The sequence below is a fragment of the Anolis sagrei genome, chromosome 6 (assembly GCF_037176765.1).
Source record: "Anolis sagrei isolate rAnoSag1 chromosome 6, rAnoSag1.mat, whole genome shotgun sequence".
In the NCBI taxonomy this organism is placed as follows: Eukaryota; Metazoa; Chordata; class Lepidosauria; order Squamata; family Dactyloidae; genus Anolis; species Anolis sagrei.
In genome coordinates, this window is record NC_090026.1 from 83788799 (window position 1) to 83801436 (window position 12638).

A 12638-nucleotide genomic window follows, 5' to 3' on the forward strand; every position below is an offset into this window, starting at 1 on the left:
AACCTTTCATACACACATCCCTGGAATATCTGTTATTTAGCTTGAATATCTGTTATTTACTCCATGAATATCTGTTATTTAGTTCTAGAAGAGTTAAATGTAGAGTATTGAGGTTCTTTAGAAGCACTTTAAGTAAAATGAAATAAACATAAGTGACGGGTTGCATTATTAGTCATTCTGATCTGATAAATAAAAACATGACATTTGAGTTTTCAATGCCATTTGTTTAGCTGAAATGCAAGAATATTTTGTTATTTCTACAGTGCCATCGTGTACGCCTCTTCAGTGTGTTGAAGATCTTGAAAAGGATACTGCCAATCTACATTTAGCGGATTATGCAGCAGTTTGCAAAAAAAGGCTACTCCCTCCAAGTGACCAAATTTTCAGCAATTCTGCATCTTCATCACCATGCATTGATGCAAAACCTATTCCAGTTTGTGACTCTGAGTTTCAAGAACACAACTCCTATGGAAAGAGCTCTCTGGAGGACAATTCATGGGTCTTCCCAAGTCCTCCCAAACCAAGTGAGACAATGTTTTGGGAAATGAAAAACAGAGTGTGTCATTTAAACTTTCCAGAAAGCAGTCTGGATCGGTGTAACCAAAACTGCCTGGACAAGAGCTAAGAGCCCAAAAGGAATAACTTGATATAGCTTTGAAGTAAACCTGGAGGGGAAGAGGAGGAAACATTCTAAGCAGAACCTGACTCCTTTCTTATCTACATTTGAAAACAGTCTAGTTAAAACAAGAGACAGTAGAAGAAATGCTTACTGTTCAGGAATCAGAACAGTCCTGTGCTCCGACTGCAGATCTGCAGGTTATCCAAGTATTAAACCTCAGAGTAAAACAAAAGCTGTGCATTGTTGCAAATTGTGAATAACATTGCTTTGCAATACAGTTATCTTCAGACATTTCTTCACACTGTGAGAGTGTCCCCTCTTTCATTTCCCCCAATAGTTTATCTCCTTTTAAAGCTTCTCAGGTAAAAAATGGAATATGAATTAGCTTTCTCCTCCAGTTTGGACAGCTACTGGCTTTTCATAATGTGTGGTGTGTGCTGCAAAGTAACGGTGAACAATGAATTATTGTGATTGGTTTCAGACAGATTACTAAGGTTATTTCTTGGCTGTGCTTTTCCATTAGCCTCACAGCGAATGATCTGAATTGCTAGAAGACTAAGATTATGCCAAAGTCTCATCACTGCAGAAACAGGGTAGCATCATAGACAATTAAGGTTATATGCCCCAAGAGAACTGAAATTGCTCTAACCAAATCACAATGATCACTGTCCCAACTTACCAAAATCTTTGTGATTTTCAAGTTCACTAATTGTACTTTCATGTAGGCAGACATTATAATATAATGAGGATCCACCATTTACCCCAGATGCATTTAATTTTTCTGGAATGCATTTCCGCTTTTGTTATTAAGATGAGTTGGGCATCTAAAATATTACGCCCATGGGTACTTAATATTCAGCTTTCAGATAATTGTGCTTCCTATATATCATTACTGGTAGTTTTAGTAGTGAGATCTTTTAATCCACATTGAACTACTAGAAGTAGTAAAAGAAGAAAAAATGAATGCCTTCCAAAGTGCAGAAATTGACATGCTTCCAGTATTATGTTGATCTTAAATATGCAGAAAGCAGTGGCAGTTTTTTTACGTTGGAAAGTTCTGCTGTAGATGTGACACCAAAGGGATAGAACAGCTGCAAGTTTTGCTTATTTTGTGTTAGACTTCCACCTGATCATTCCATTATTTATTAATTCATGACTCCTACATCTTCCTCCTAGCTTCCCAGTTTTGCACTTGAAATAAGAATAAGGAAAAGTAAAATGTAAAATCTGTATATCACTAATAGTTTTGACATGCTTTTTTAAAAAAAAATAATAACTTGCCATGGAGGTGTTTGACTTTTTCTTAAGCAGCACAACCACACTGGTGTACTGTGAAAGAGAAAGAAACGTGTTTTCCTTTCCTTGCATTGCAGGTTGTATGTTTCAGTGCTGGCTGCATTATTCCTTGTCCTCATACTGGAGATAATATAATCTGCAGAGGATGAAAAACAGGATCCTTCTACTGATGTTAGTGAATGGCATACATAAATAATATACGTATCATTCACCATATACTTTTTAAAATTTTCTTGCTCATGTACGCTGGCTTGTCTGTGATTAATGGAAATGGTTTCTGATGCTGGAATTTATTCTGACCAATGAACATAGCTGACTCCAGGGAGTACAATCTCCTGAAAAGTAATAGAACAAAACCCAATATGCATAAAATAAATCCATGTCACTAGACTTTAGCAGATAGAACCAACTACCTGTGTAATAACAAAGCAGCAGAAGCTGCTTCTCATGCGGTTACATAGCTCTGGTGTGTTTCGCAGGGCTGTCCGTTTGATAGTAGAGATTTGGATAAGTAACATTGTCCAGAGCACAGAGCTGCTTAACATTTTGAGCAATGTACTGAAGAAATTATCATATTTTGAATAAATTATTTTTGTTTGAAAAAGAGTTTCTGTAAATTGATACAACTACAGTATTTGGAGAGTTATTCTGAACTATATAATATTGAGAAATGCTATGCATGTAAACACATAATTTTCTACTTTGTCTGGGATATCATTGCTTTCATTTTACCCCAGTTTGCAAGCCTTAAATCAGAGGCGTGGCATAATAATGGAGACATTTTTCTTTGATACCTCTTAAGTACAGCAAATCATTTATATCCTGCAGTTTGTGGTCAAGGATCAGAATGGTATATGCTAAAAGGTTAACGCTCACAGCCTCTGAAATAGCTGAAATGTGTTCCTGATGAAGGAGACAGTTGTTTTGATGACATATGATGATTAGTAAGAGATTTTAGTTGCTAAACATCCTGGAGGTCAGTTAAACATTGTGATGATTGCTCCTTCTGCTTTTCCATTTCTAACATTTTAAATTCCTGTCCAGGAACCGGAGTTAACATATTGGGAAAGCCTACTGAAAAGGCTGTATTATTTGGTTTCCATTGTAGTAAGAGAAAATGATGTTACAGTACTAAATTAGGATAACAAAAAGCAGTTTTAGCAGGGGTTTAATCATTGTAATCTTGATTTGTAATTGAGATGCTACTGAGTGGTATGACCATACACCTATTGAGTTTGAGATCATAAAAGGACTGATGAAATTCATGAAAATATAATGCATTAAAATGAAAGATCTGGAATTAAACAAAATTAAGATTTTTGTCCCTTTAAAATGTCTTTTTTTAAAAAAACAAACTTAAAAGCTTTGCTTCACTGAGTTTTGACTTGAGATACCATAGAAAGAATAAAGGCCATCTTCTGTATACACAAATCCAGCCAGTTTGATCAATATGAAAGGATGTGTGAAAGCTAGAAATTCCCAGAAGTGCTGAAAGAGATGCCTCTGCAAATGGGCAAGTTACAGGATGAAAAAAAACAACATCCCCAACAAGTTCAGAAAGTTTTTGAGTTATATTTCATTTGGTTAAAAGTTTATAGATGCCTTATGCCATTTTGAGGCAAAACTTTAAAAAAAAACAAAATTTCATTTTTGTCTCCTGTGGCTCTGAGGGCTCCAAATACATGGTGTTTCAAAACAATGGACATATTCCTGCTAATAATTAAGATCATCAGGTAGGTATTTTTAAAAGCAGTATCCTGTAGACCACAGTGGAACAGCCCTGAGCTGCTGAACTTACTGAAAGATTGGAGGTTCTAATCTGGGGAGGAGGTGAGGTCCCACTGTTAGCCCCAGCTTCTGCCAGCCTAGCAATTTGAAAATATGCAAATGTGAGTAGATCAATAGGTACCGCTCCGGTGGGAAGGTAACGGTGTTCCACACAGTCATGCTGGCTACATGACCTTGGGGGCATCTATGGACAATGCCGGCTCTTCGGTTTAGAAATGGAGATAAGCACCACCCCCCAGAATCAGAAACCTTTACTTATCCTGAAGTACGTTAGTATTAGTTGCAGATATGGCAACATACTTTAGACATTGACAGAGGAGTTACTTTTACTGTTCAGTTTCATAACTGAATTTTACAGTTTCTTCCCTGTAGTCATGATCTCTGGATTACTTTATTTAGGTATATTATTTACAATATGAGGCCATACAAACTCCTTCAATTTTAGCACAATCAGGATAAAAAACCTTCACTGTAGAATCTGCTGGGCTCCAAAATGTATATTACAAATTAAAAATCAACAAGCTTCTGCCAAATGTGTACAACTTGACTACATGCTGGTGGGAAGCCTCTGCTGCTTTTGTGAAGGACGAATTCCTGTTGTTCTGTATTCCTCCCTTTGTTTCAAGTATTCAGACTCGCATTCTTTATAAAATGCTGGATCAGTATAGCTGGAAGAGAGACAAAATGTGGTAATCAGATCTGGCAATGTACAGATCCAACAACATTTACTCCTGGACTATTTACAGGCTGGTTAATGATGGTGCATGGAAAATACTAGCACCATAACCATCTTTGATCTAGTGCATCTGGGCAATATATGTTAATTTTGAAGAACACCCAATCACTAAGTTTCTCTTGCATAGAAGTCTGATGCTGGCAGTTTTGGTAAAGTGGAGTAGAAGCATCTCACATTTCAAGAGTCAGACATCAAGATTTCAAACATCCACCCCTCCCCTATCTAACCACATAGATGGAAGAGTATGGAATAATGTAGCAATGGTAAATAGCATTAGCGGGGAGATGTGGTATCTGGCTGGGGTTTGGTTTCCGGGAACATCCCCTGGAAACATCCCTCTCCTTCCAGGATATCAAAAACCATGGATGTTGAAGTCTCGTTACATACAATGTCATAATAACATGGTACCCATTATATAAAATGATAGCATTTGGGGTTTTTTCTGGAATTTAAAAAAAATTTCAAGACATGGATAGTTGAATCTGTAGCTATGGAGGGCCAAGTGTATTATTCAAAACTCGGCTATTTTTTCAAACTTGGGCATTTATCTGAAAGCATTTGGGAATTTCACTAGAAATGCAGTCCACACCTCTAGTATAAATGCCTATTTTCTGCTGCATTGGTGCAATCAAAGCATCATACATTTTGCTATAGCATTTTTAAAAACTTCAACTTTCCCCCTGCCCAGAATTCTTCCTCCATTCACTTTAAACTCTCGCAACCCCAGCTGCCTGTGAAAAACACCGAAATCCAGCATGCCATTCTTTCCATTCCATGCTTTTCCCTCATTTCACAGCTTATCTTCCCATATTGTCACAATTTGGGCTTACATTTGACTGATTCTATTGTGGTCCCAACAGACTAGCCTTATAAAAGAGAAGTGGACACATTTTGGCTCTACATTAAACTGTAGCTCTCACACTCTCTTACCACAGGCCAAAATGGCTAAAACATCTAAAATTAAAGTCAAAAGCTCATAGAGAGCCACAGGTTTCCCATTTCTATTATAAAGTTCAGCTGCATGGGTAAGAATGAATGAAGTAGGGGTAGTGGTCAGAAGTATACATTCTCTGTGCTCAGATACAATGCATCACTGACTACCAAATACTGAAGGTAATGCTAGTTCTGTAAACATCTAAAGAGTGTTTGCATTTGTGTATGTTCCCCAAAATAAGAAATATTGTGCAGCCAGGATGGCTATATGGCTTTTTTGCTTAATTGCTTGCTATGAACCTTTTTTGTTACTGTACTTACTAGCCAGTAAGACATTCTTTCAGTGCAGCATTTTCCTCTCGGCATTTAAACACCATCAGAAAACCTGTGTCCTGACAACACTTGGAAAAGGCTGGGGGGGAAAAAAGAGACAAAGGGGTTATGCTGGAACAAGATGTCAAGACAAAAAAAATCTGTTCAGAGTTGTCATTCCTTGGTCAATAATCTCACACAACATCATTACAGCAAAACTCTTTTGGATTACCAAACTTTGCTTCTGAAAAATCGCACAGGTGTTCACACAAGAGGGTCTGAAACAACGTGTTTTTGACAATAAAAACAACATCTACCATACAAAACACCTTTAGAAGTAAAGAACACCCCAGGTAGGATGGTAAGATCATCCTGTAACCAACATTTATTTCCCCTTCCGACTTTCCCATCCCTTTGCTTTTTTCTGGATTGTGTTTTAGTTTATATGCCTGGGGCAGGGACTGTATTATTAATCTGTTTCAGTCACTCGGAATGCTTTTTTCTTTTGCCGAGGAGTAGTGTAAAAATGCTGTAAATAAATAAACTTAGGAAGACAGTTCTCATGGAATGGAGCTCCCCCAAGAGCTCCCACATTAAGTTCTTCCTGTAGGGTAGAAAGCTTTTCATATTAAAAAGCAAGAAAAACAACTCTTACCTACCATTTTCCCTGATAACTATACCAGCCTTCCACAATCTGGTGCCCTACAAATTTTGTTGGATTCCAAATCTTTAGCCCAGATTGGTTATAGAGGGAACAAAGGTTTCCTATTACTTTTCTGAGGAAATCCAGTTAAATATTGCCCGTTATGACGACAAAGTGTCAGTGAAAATAATCTATTTGATTATGGTGAATATCTATACTTAGCCATTTTAAAGTAGAATGATGGAGCAATGAAAGATAGTGAGTATGGGCATGCCAGCTCTGCTGTTTTTCACTGTGTTGACCTTCATGTACAATGGCAAACCTCTCCATGTTATATAAAGTTTCCTATGTGGTAACAGAACCTTACAAACTCAGGGTTTTTAATTGTGTGGTGAGCTGATATAGTTCTGCAAAAGGCTTCCCTGCTGCAGAAATCATGCCCCAAACATTGGGAGAAAGGACAATGAAAGGGCTGTATATGTATGTTCATTCAGCATGAAGCTGTGAACAGAACAACTACAGCAACCAAAGTGAGGGACTCTGTTTCAGCAAAGGTCTCATGGTCATCTAATGCTTAGATCCCAATTCTGTTCTACTCTGCTGGATTGCAACCCCATCCCACTATGTGCCTTTTGACTGTTGGTTTGAATACTGTTTATCACTGTCTTTTGAGACATCAAAATATTCCAGTCACCACAACAAGCATTCTGAAACTGTCCAAGTCACCAATAAAGTGAGATAGTATTAATAAAAAGAAGCCTTTGCAGCGATATATTTTCTCACTCAGTGACCCAGTCTGATCCTTCAAGCTTAGCCACTCCTGGCCTGCTGCCTCGAGCTCTTTGTAAGGTCTTTCTCACTTGTTTAGCAACAAGGTTGTAATTAGGATTTTCCCTTCACACTGTGTAACAAATTAACACTGCTCATACTTGGGAGTGATCTTCAATACTACTAAACTATTTATGAAACTATTATTCCGTAACAAATCCAGGAGGTGAAACCCTGCTCCTTTTCAAACTGCTTTCAACAAGTCACCGCCCGTGTGATAACACAGCAAGCCTTTGATTAGCATTCTGCAGTGCTGATGCCGATGGACCACTTCACACATGCCTATCTCCTTTCGTGGATGTAAACTCCCTGTCTGAAAACGAGCTGTGCCTCAAAACATGCAACACAGACATATAAACAATTTTGTCAACGTTAAGTATTTCTTACCTGCCCTATCATCAATGAGTCTCAGGATCAACAAAAATAATAATCCATAGTCCAGTATGATGGGAACTGGAACTGATCTAAAGACACTGAGCCCTAGGTCTCAATCTGCAACCAAAATGAGGTATTGCATAACGGCAATGCCTCTGTTTAGAAGGCCTCTTTTGGCTCTCTCCTACTCTCAATGGTGCGACACAGAGAACAGCTCCCTCGGCAGGTCTAAACACCCCAGCAAATGCACATACGTGTGCAAAATGTCTTCATATAGAGGAAAACCAGATACTTGTATAGCTGCAGCTCAGAGCTGATATCACAAAGAAGCAGTTCTGTCATCTATGCTGTCTTTAAAAATCAGTCCAAAGTGATCACGTAACAAGAACAATTATACTCTTATTCTTAGCACATTTTTTTTTGAGAATACAACTCTGTGATTATCATTCTCTTAGCTAACTTGCATTAGTGCTCTATTAAAACCAGGGATGGGAATCATGTGGCCTGTGCTTTCCTTGGCTCAATCCAACTCCCCGGCCACCTTAAAATGCTTAACTGTCCCCCCACAACAATACTGGCCACAACAAAATAGTTTTTGGAGGGGGTATGACTGTTGTGTGAAAGGTGGAAAATAGTGTTCTGGGGATTCTTATCCCAGAGCAGCCAAAAACTGTCCTAAACATGATTGGGGGATCATTTCCAGTTCTAGAAAATGGGAGCAGTGCAGTTCTGCAGGGCCAGGAGTGAAAAAAAAAACCTTATGCCCCCTCTCCTTCTGGAGCAGTGGTTCTCAACATGTGGGTCCCCAGATTTTTTTGGTCTTGAACTCCCAGAAATACTAACAGCTGGTAAACTGGCTGGGATTTCTGGGAGTTGTAGGGCAAATTCCCTGGGGGCCCACAGGTTGAGAACCACTGTTCTAGAGTAAGGCTAAAATGAATTTTAAAACTCTTTTGGTCAACTAAAAGGATGATGTACTATCAGAGTACCAGATCCTTTTTGTTAGCTCATTTCTTTTAGATTGTTTTAATATAAGATGTTCTCCCTCATCTCTCAAACACTGTTACAACTCAAATGTAATATTTAAACTTTTTGCTTAAATTTTTAGTAAGCATTTGTAAACATATGCAAATTCAACTACATCTCAATTCAGGATATGACTAGTACAAATCTTATGAATTTCATCAGGGGTTATTTTCAAGTCAAGTGCATTAAGTAAGACTGCAGTCTAAATGAAAAAAAGATAAAGACTTTTTAATTCATATATAACTATAAGGAAAAAGTGATTTGTTCCCTTTTTGTTTAAAAAATTGGCATTCTATGTTGGCAACCAATATTTACAGACAAGAATAAAATATTTAAAAATTACACCTATGGGTTATAATGCTTTGCATATCATACATGCCCTATATTCTTTCTTTAAAGCTGTGATAGCAACCAATGGACTTGTAGCAATACTATAGAGAAAAAACATATCCAGTGGTCATGTGGATCATGCACACATGGGTTTTTCTCTATTGTATACAAATAAGCTGTATATAATTAACTGCATGGGGACTTCTGATGGGATTTCCAAGCTGAACACGCAGCCCAAAGAGCAATTTGGATTTCAGCTGCCCACCAGCACAGGCCTCGGTAAAGCAGTGATGTACTACTGTTTTCCCTCCTCCTTTTGTAATAATTCCTCCTGAAAAGCTGTGAAGTAAAAACCCAAGCACACGGACACGCAAAATAAAATAAAAGCTGAAGACAACGGGAGGTCCCTCTCACTTGTTAGCTCACCAGCTTCAGTTGGTTAAAGGTGTGATGTCCTAGTGAACAAAGACCGAACGGCTGCAGAGAGCATACATACCCCAGCTTCCGAAGGGCCCTGCTTAAGCTACAGACAGCCAGGGCTGCGCACACAGGAAGCATCATTACAGAGTGATAAAAGTGCTTCCAGCTATAGAGCTTTAATGTTGTTAATGCTAACTCAAAAGGAAAAGAAAAGGGAGGGAAAAGGAGCAGGCTTGAGAGTATTACAATCCGTGAACATATAACACTACTTAATTACTTCTGGCTTTTGTATCTACAGCCTTTTTCAATCCCTCTGCTGCTAGGAGAAAAGACTGTAATTTGGACTATTCAATTACGAATGTTTACTAGAGGCTTTCAATGGATCTGAAAAATACAGCATCTCTCTTTTAGCCGATGCTGATCAGGCACAAGTTTGGCTTTGGCTCTTTTTTTAAAATGCAGAATATTCAGAGAAACTTCATTAATAGTTAAAACCCACTTTTGGGGGTTAAAAGACCCAGAAAGACAGGATGAGAAAAACATTAAAATTAACTTTCAGAAAAATTAACTTTCAACGCCCCCCCCCCTCCCCCTTAGGTATCCTGATTTACTTATTTCCATGGTGCCAATAAAATAGTTTAAAATGGGTAATGAATTGAGCAAATGAGCGTAGCTGCAAGAGGATAGGCTAAAGGCAAAGAATACTCGCAATGTTTTCACAGGATTTTCCACAAGCGGCCAACTGAGATAATCACTGCAGGGCACTACCCTTTTCACAATCGGGCTGCAGTCTGCTGACATATACTGCATGCTGAGTGAAGGGCAGTTGGCCTTTCAAGTCTAGTCTCACACTGCAAAGAGAAGGATGACAAGTCCATCCAACAATCCATCATGTTGTGTCATCTTATTTTGAGTCTACTTTTTTGGAGGAAAAAATCACAAGGCCTGTAATAAAGCAAGGAAACTATTTTCCTGTTGCTATTTTTTTTAAAGTTACAAAGTCACAGATGTTTTCATATGCACTTCTCACAGGGAACTTTTGTATGGCTCCTTCTTTTTTATTTATGTAGTGTCATCCATGTACATGGTGCACTACAAGTTAAACAACCAAAACTAGGGGGTAGTGCCAAAGGCATACAATCTAAAATCTCTGTGTATACAGTTACACATACAGAGGGAAGGAAGGAATAATAAAATATAAAACCGTACAACCCACCTTTAAAATAAATTATCCAGTTAAAATACAAAAAATTATAATATTAAACAAACTGAGCAATACATGCTGTTAGTAAAAGTACCAAAGGTTTAGAAAGGTAAAGTAAAGGTAAAGGTTTCCCCTGGCATTAAGTCTAGTCGTGTCCAACTTTGGGGTGTGGTGCCCATTGTCAATTGCTAAGTCATAGAGCCGGCTTTGTCCATACACACCTCCAAGGTCACATGGCCAGCATGACTGCATGGAGCACTGTTACCTTCCCGCCAGAGCGGTACCTATTCATCTACTTACATTTGCATGTTTTTTAACTGCTAGATTGGCAAAAGCTGGCTTTAGAAACAAAGTTTTAATTGAGATTTAAAAATAACAAGATAAAGAATAGTCCATAAATGTTCAAGGAGGCAATTCCAAGAGGATGGAACACAGAGTGAAAAAGGATCAATCTGAGCCAAAGAAGAAAAACCCTTTGATTGGCTGAGAAGACTAAAATTCCTAGATTGAAGGTTTCAAGGGCAATCTTTTTTTAAAAAGGGGGGGGGGGGGCTAAAAGATGGAAGGAGTTGAGTTGTATAGAGCTTTGAATGTTAAAACAAGATACCTATACTGAATCCTAGAAGGAATGGGTAATCAAAAGGGAACGTTTATAGCCACAGATTACAAGCCTGTGAACTTGGCTTCTCATTTTGAAGACAACTGCATTTCTAATTGGTGTAGTGTTTAAACAATAGCAACAACAAAAGGACCAGGAAATGAGCAAAGTAAAAAGCCCAAGTGTCTGATTTCACCTTAAGGCCTGCAATGTTCTTCTCGTAAGTTTGTCCTTGGACAAATATAACGGATTATTTCAATGGCCAGCGAGATCACCTGCAGTTGCAGGCCTTGCTACCAGCTGCAGCTGTGATTTCCCATTTTCCACATTATATCATCCATGCAAATGCACACAGGCACAGATGGGACCACTTGCATTTTTAAAAGAAATCTTTAAAAAAAGAACCCTGCAAAACACACTGCACGGGAGACTATAAGACTTTTACCCATGCCCACCTGCATGGATAATTACCAATTAAAATACAGCCTCTCAGTCACTGCATTGGTCCCTTTGATGTGACCCCTCTTCTCCCAGTGAACTCACTTCATCTTTTCTCTTTTGCTGCCCATAATGCCAGGAGATATCTTCTACAACATTTGCATGGCAGCATATTTCCTCTTTCCTTAGAATTGACCTCTAAAAATAACCTTTTTGTTAATACTTTGGGAGTCACCACATCCAACTCAGGTCAGCCAGCATGCACACGCACACATGGTTTTGCAGATTTTACACTTGCAGTTTTGATAAATTGCAAGCTTGTACCTGCTACTTTACTAGCTCTATCTCCTCCTTCCTCTGCTCCTTTTCATTTTCTCACTGTCCTGTCAAGAACACCACTCATACTGGGGCACAGCAGACATGGACTTAGATGAGATGTACAGGGAGGGGTGAATTATTATGGGTGCAGCTGTTACCCATCTCCTGAAAGTGGGGCTGTCCTGGGGACATTCACACAGTAGCTCTAGCTTAGGTAGACAGGTGCTGCAGCGGCTGTGATCATTCACCCCTCCACTCATCTCATAAGGCTAGGGATGTTGTGCAAATGTTCACAGGGCAGCTCTACATTCAGGCAGCTGGTGTGGTGGTGGCAGTGATCACTCCCCCCCCCCCCCCCACACACACCCTTCCACCTGTGGCCAAGGCTACTGGGTAATTGTGCACTGAGCAGGTACAGCAGTTATAATTTCTTCATCTACACACCTCTTAGGATGGGACTACTATGTGATTATGAACATGTCCCCCAGCTTTGGGAGAAGGGCAGTACATGTGGAGAACTGCAGCCAAGCTATGCTTGCATGAGCCAAAGGTCCCCTGCCTCTATTGGACAGTATCCATGTTTTTTTTTCTCACTTTTGGGAGGTTCTTGTACTCTTAAACCCCTGCCAATATGGAGAGCCAGTTTTACCTGTATCTGCAACCAAGACAGAACGTTGGATCCAGACATGGCATTCCATGAACAGAAAACCTCTTTTCATTCAAGGATTAAGGAGTTCACTTTCACCACTTTCATCATGCCCCCCCCACCCCCAC

General features: G+C 39.0%; 2 protein-coding genes across 4 annotated transcripts in view; one reads left to right on the forward strand and one right to left on the reverse strand.

Moving 5' to 3' along the window:
* The window catches only part of AZI2 (5-azacytidine induced 2), a 28535-nt gene extending 26016 nt beyond the window's left edge, over window positions 1-2519 (forward strand). For all 3 annotated transcript variants that reach the window (XM_067470224.1, XM_060781886.2, XM_067470223.1), the window contains one exon: window positions 264-2519. In XM_067470224.1, coding sequence (XP_067326325.1) covers window positions 264-625 — 362 coding nt within the window. In that variant the 3' untranslated portion in view covers window positions 626-2519. The remainder of the gene's footprint in view (window positions 1-263) is intronic.
* The window catches only part of CMC1 (C-X9-C motif containing 1), a 39863-nt gene continuing 29109 nt past the window's right edge, over window positions 1885-12638 (reverse strand). Inside the window, exons 3-4 of the mRNA XM_060781887.2 lie at window positions 5694-5784; window positions 1885-4371 (exon numbers count right to left, since the gene is read on the reverse strand). Coding sequence (XP_060637870.2) covers window positions 4251-4371; window positions 5694-5784 — 212 coding nt within the window. The 3' untranslated portion in view covers window positions 1885-4250. The remainder of the gene's footprint in view (window positions 4372-5693; window positions 5785-12638) is intronic.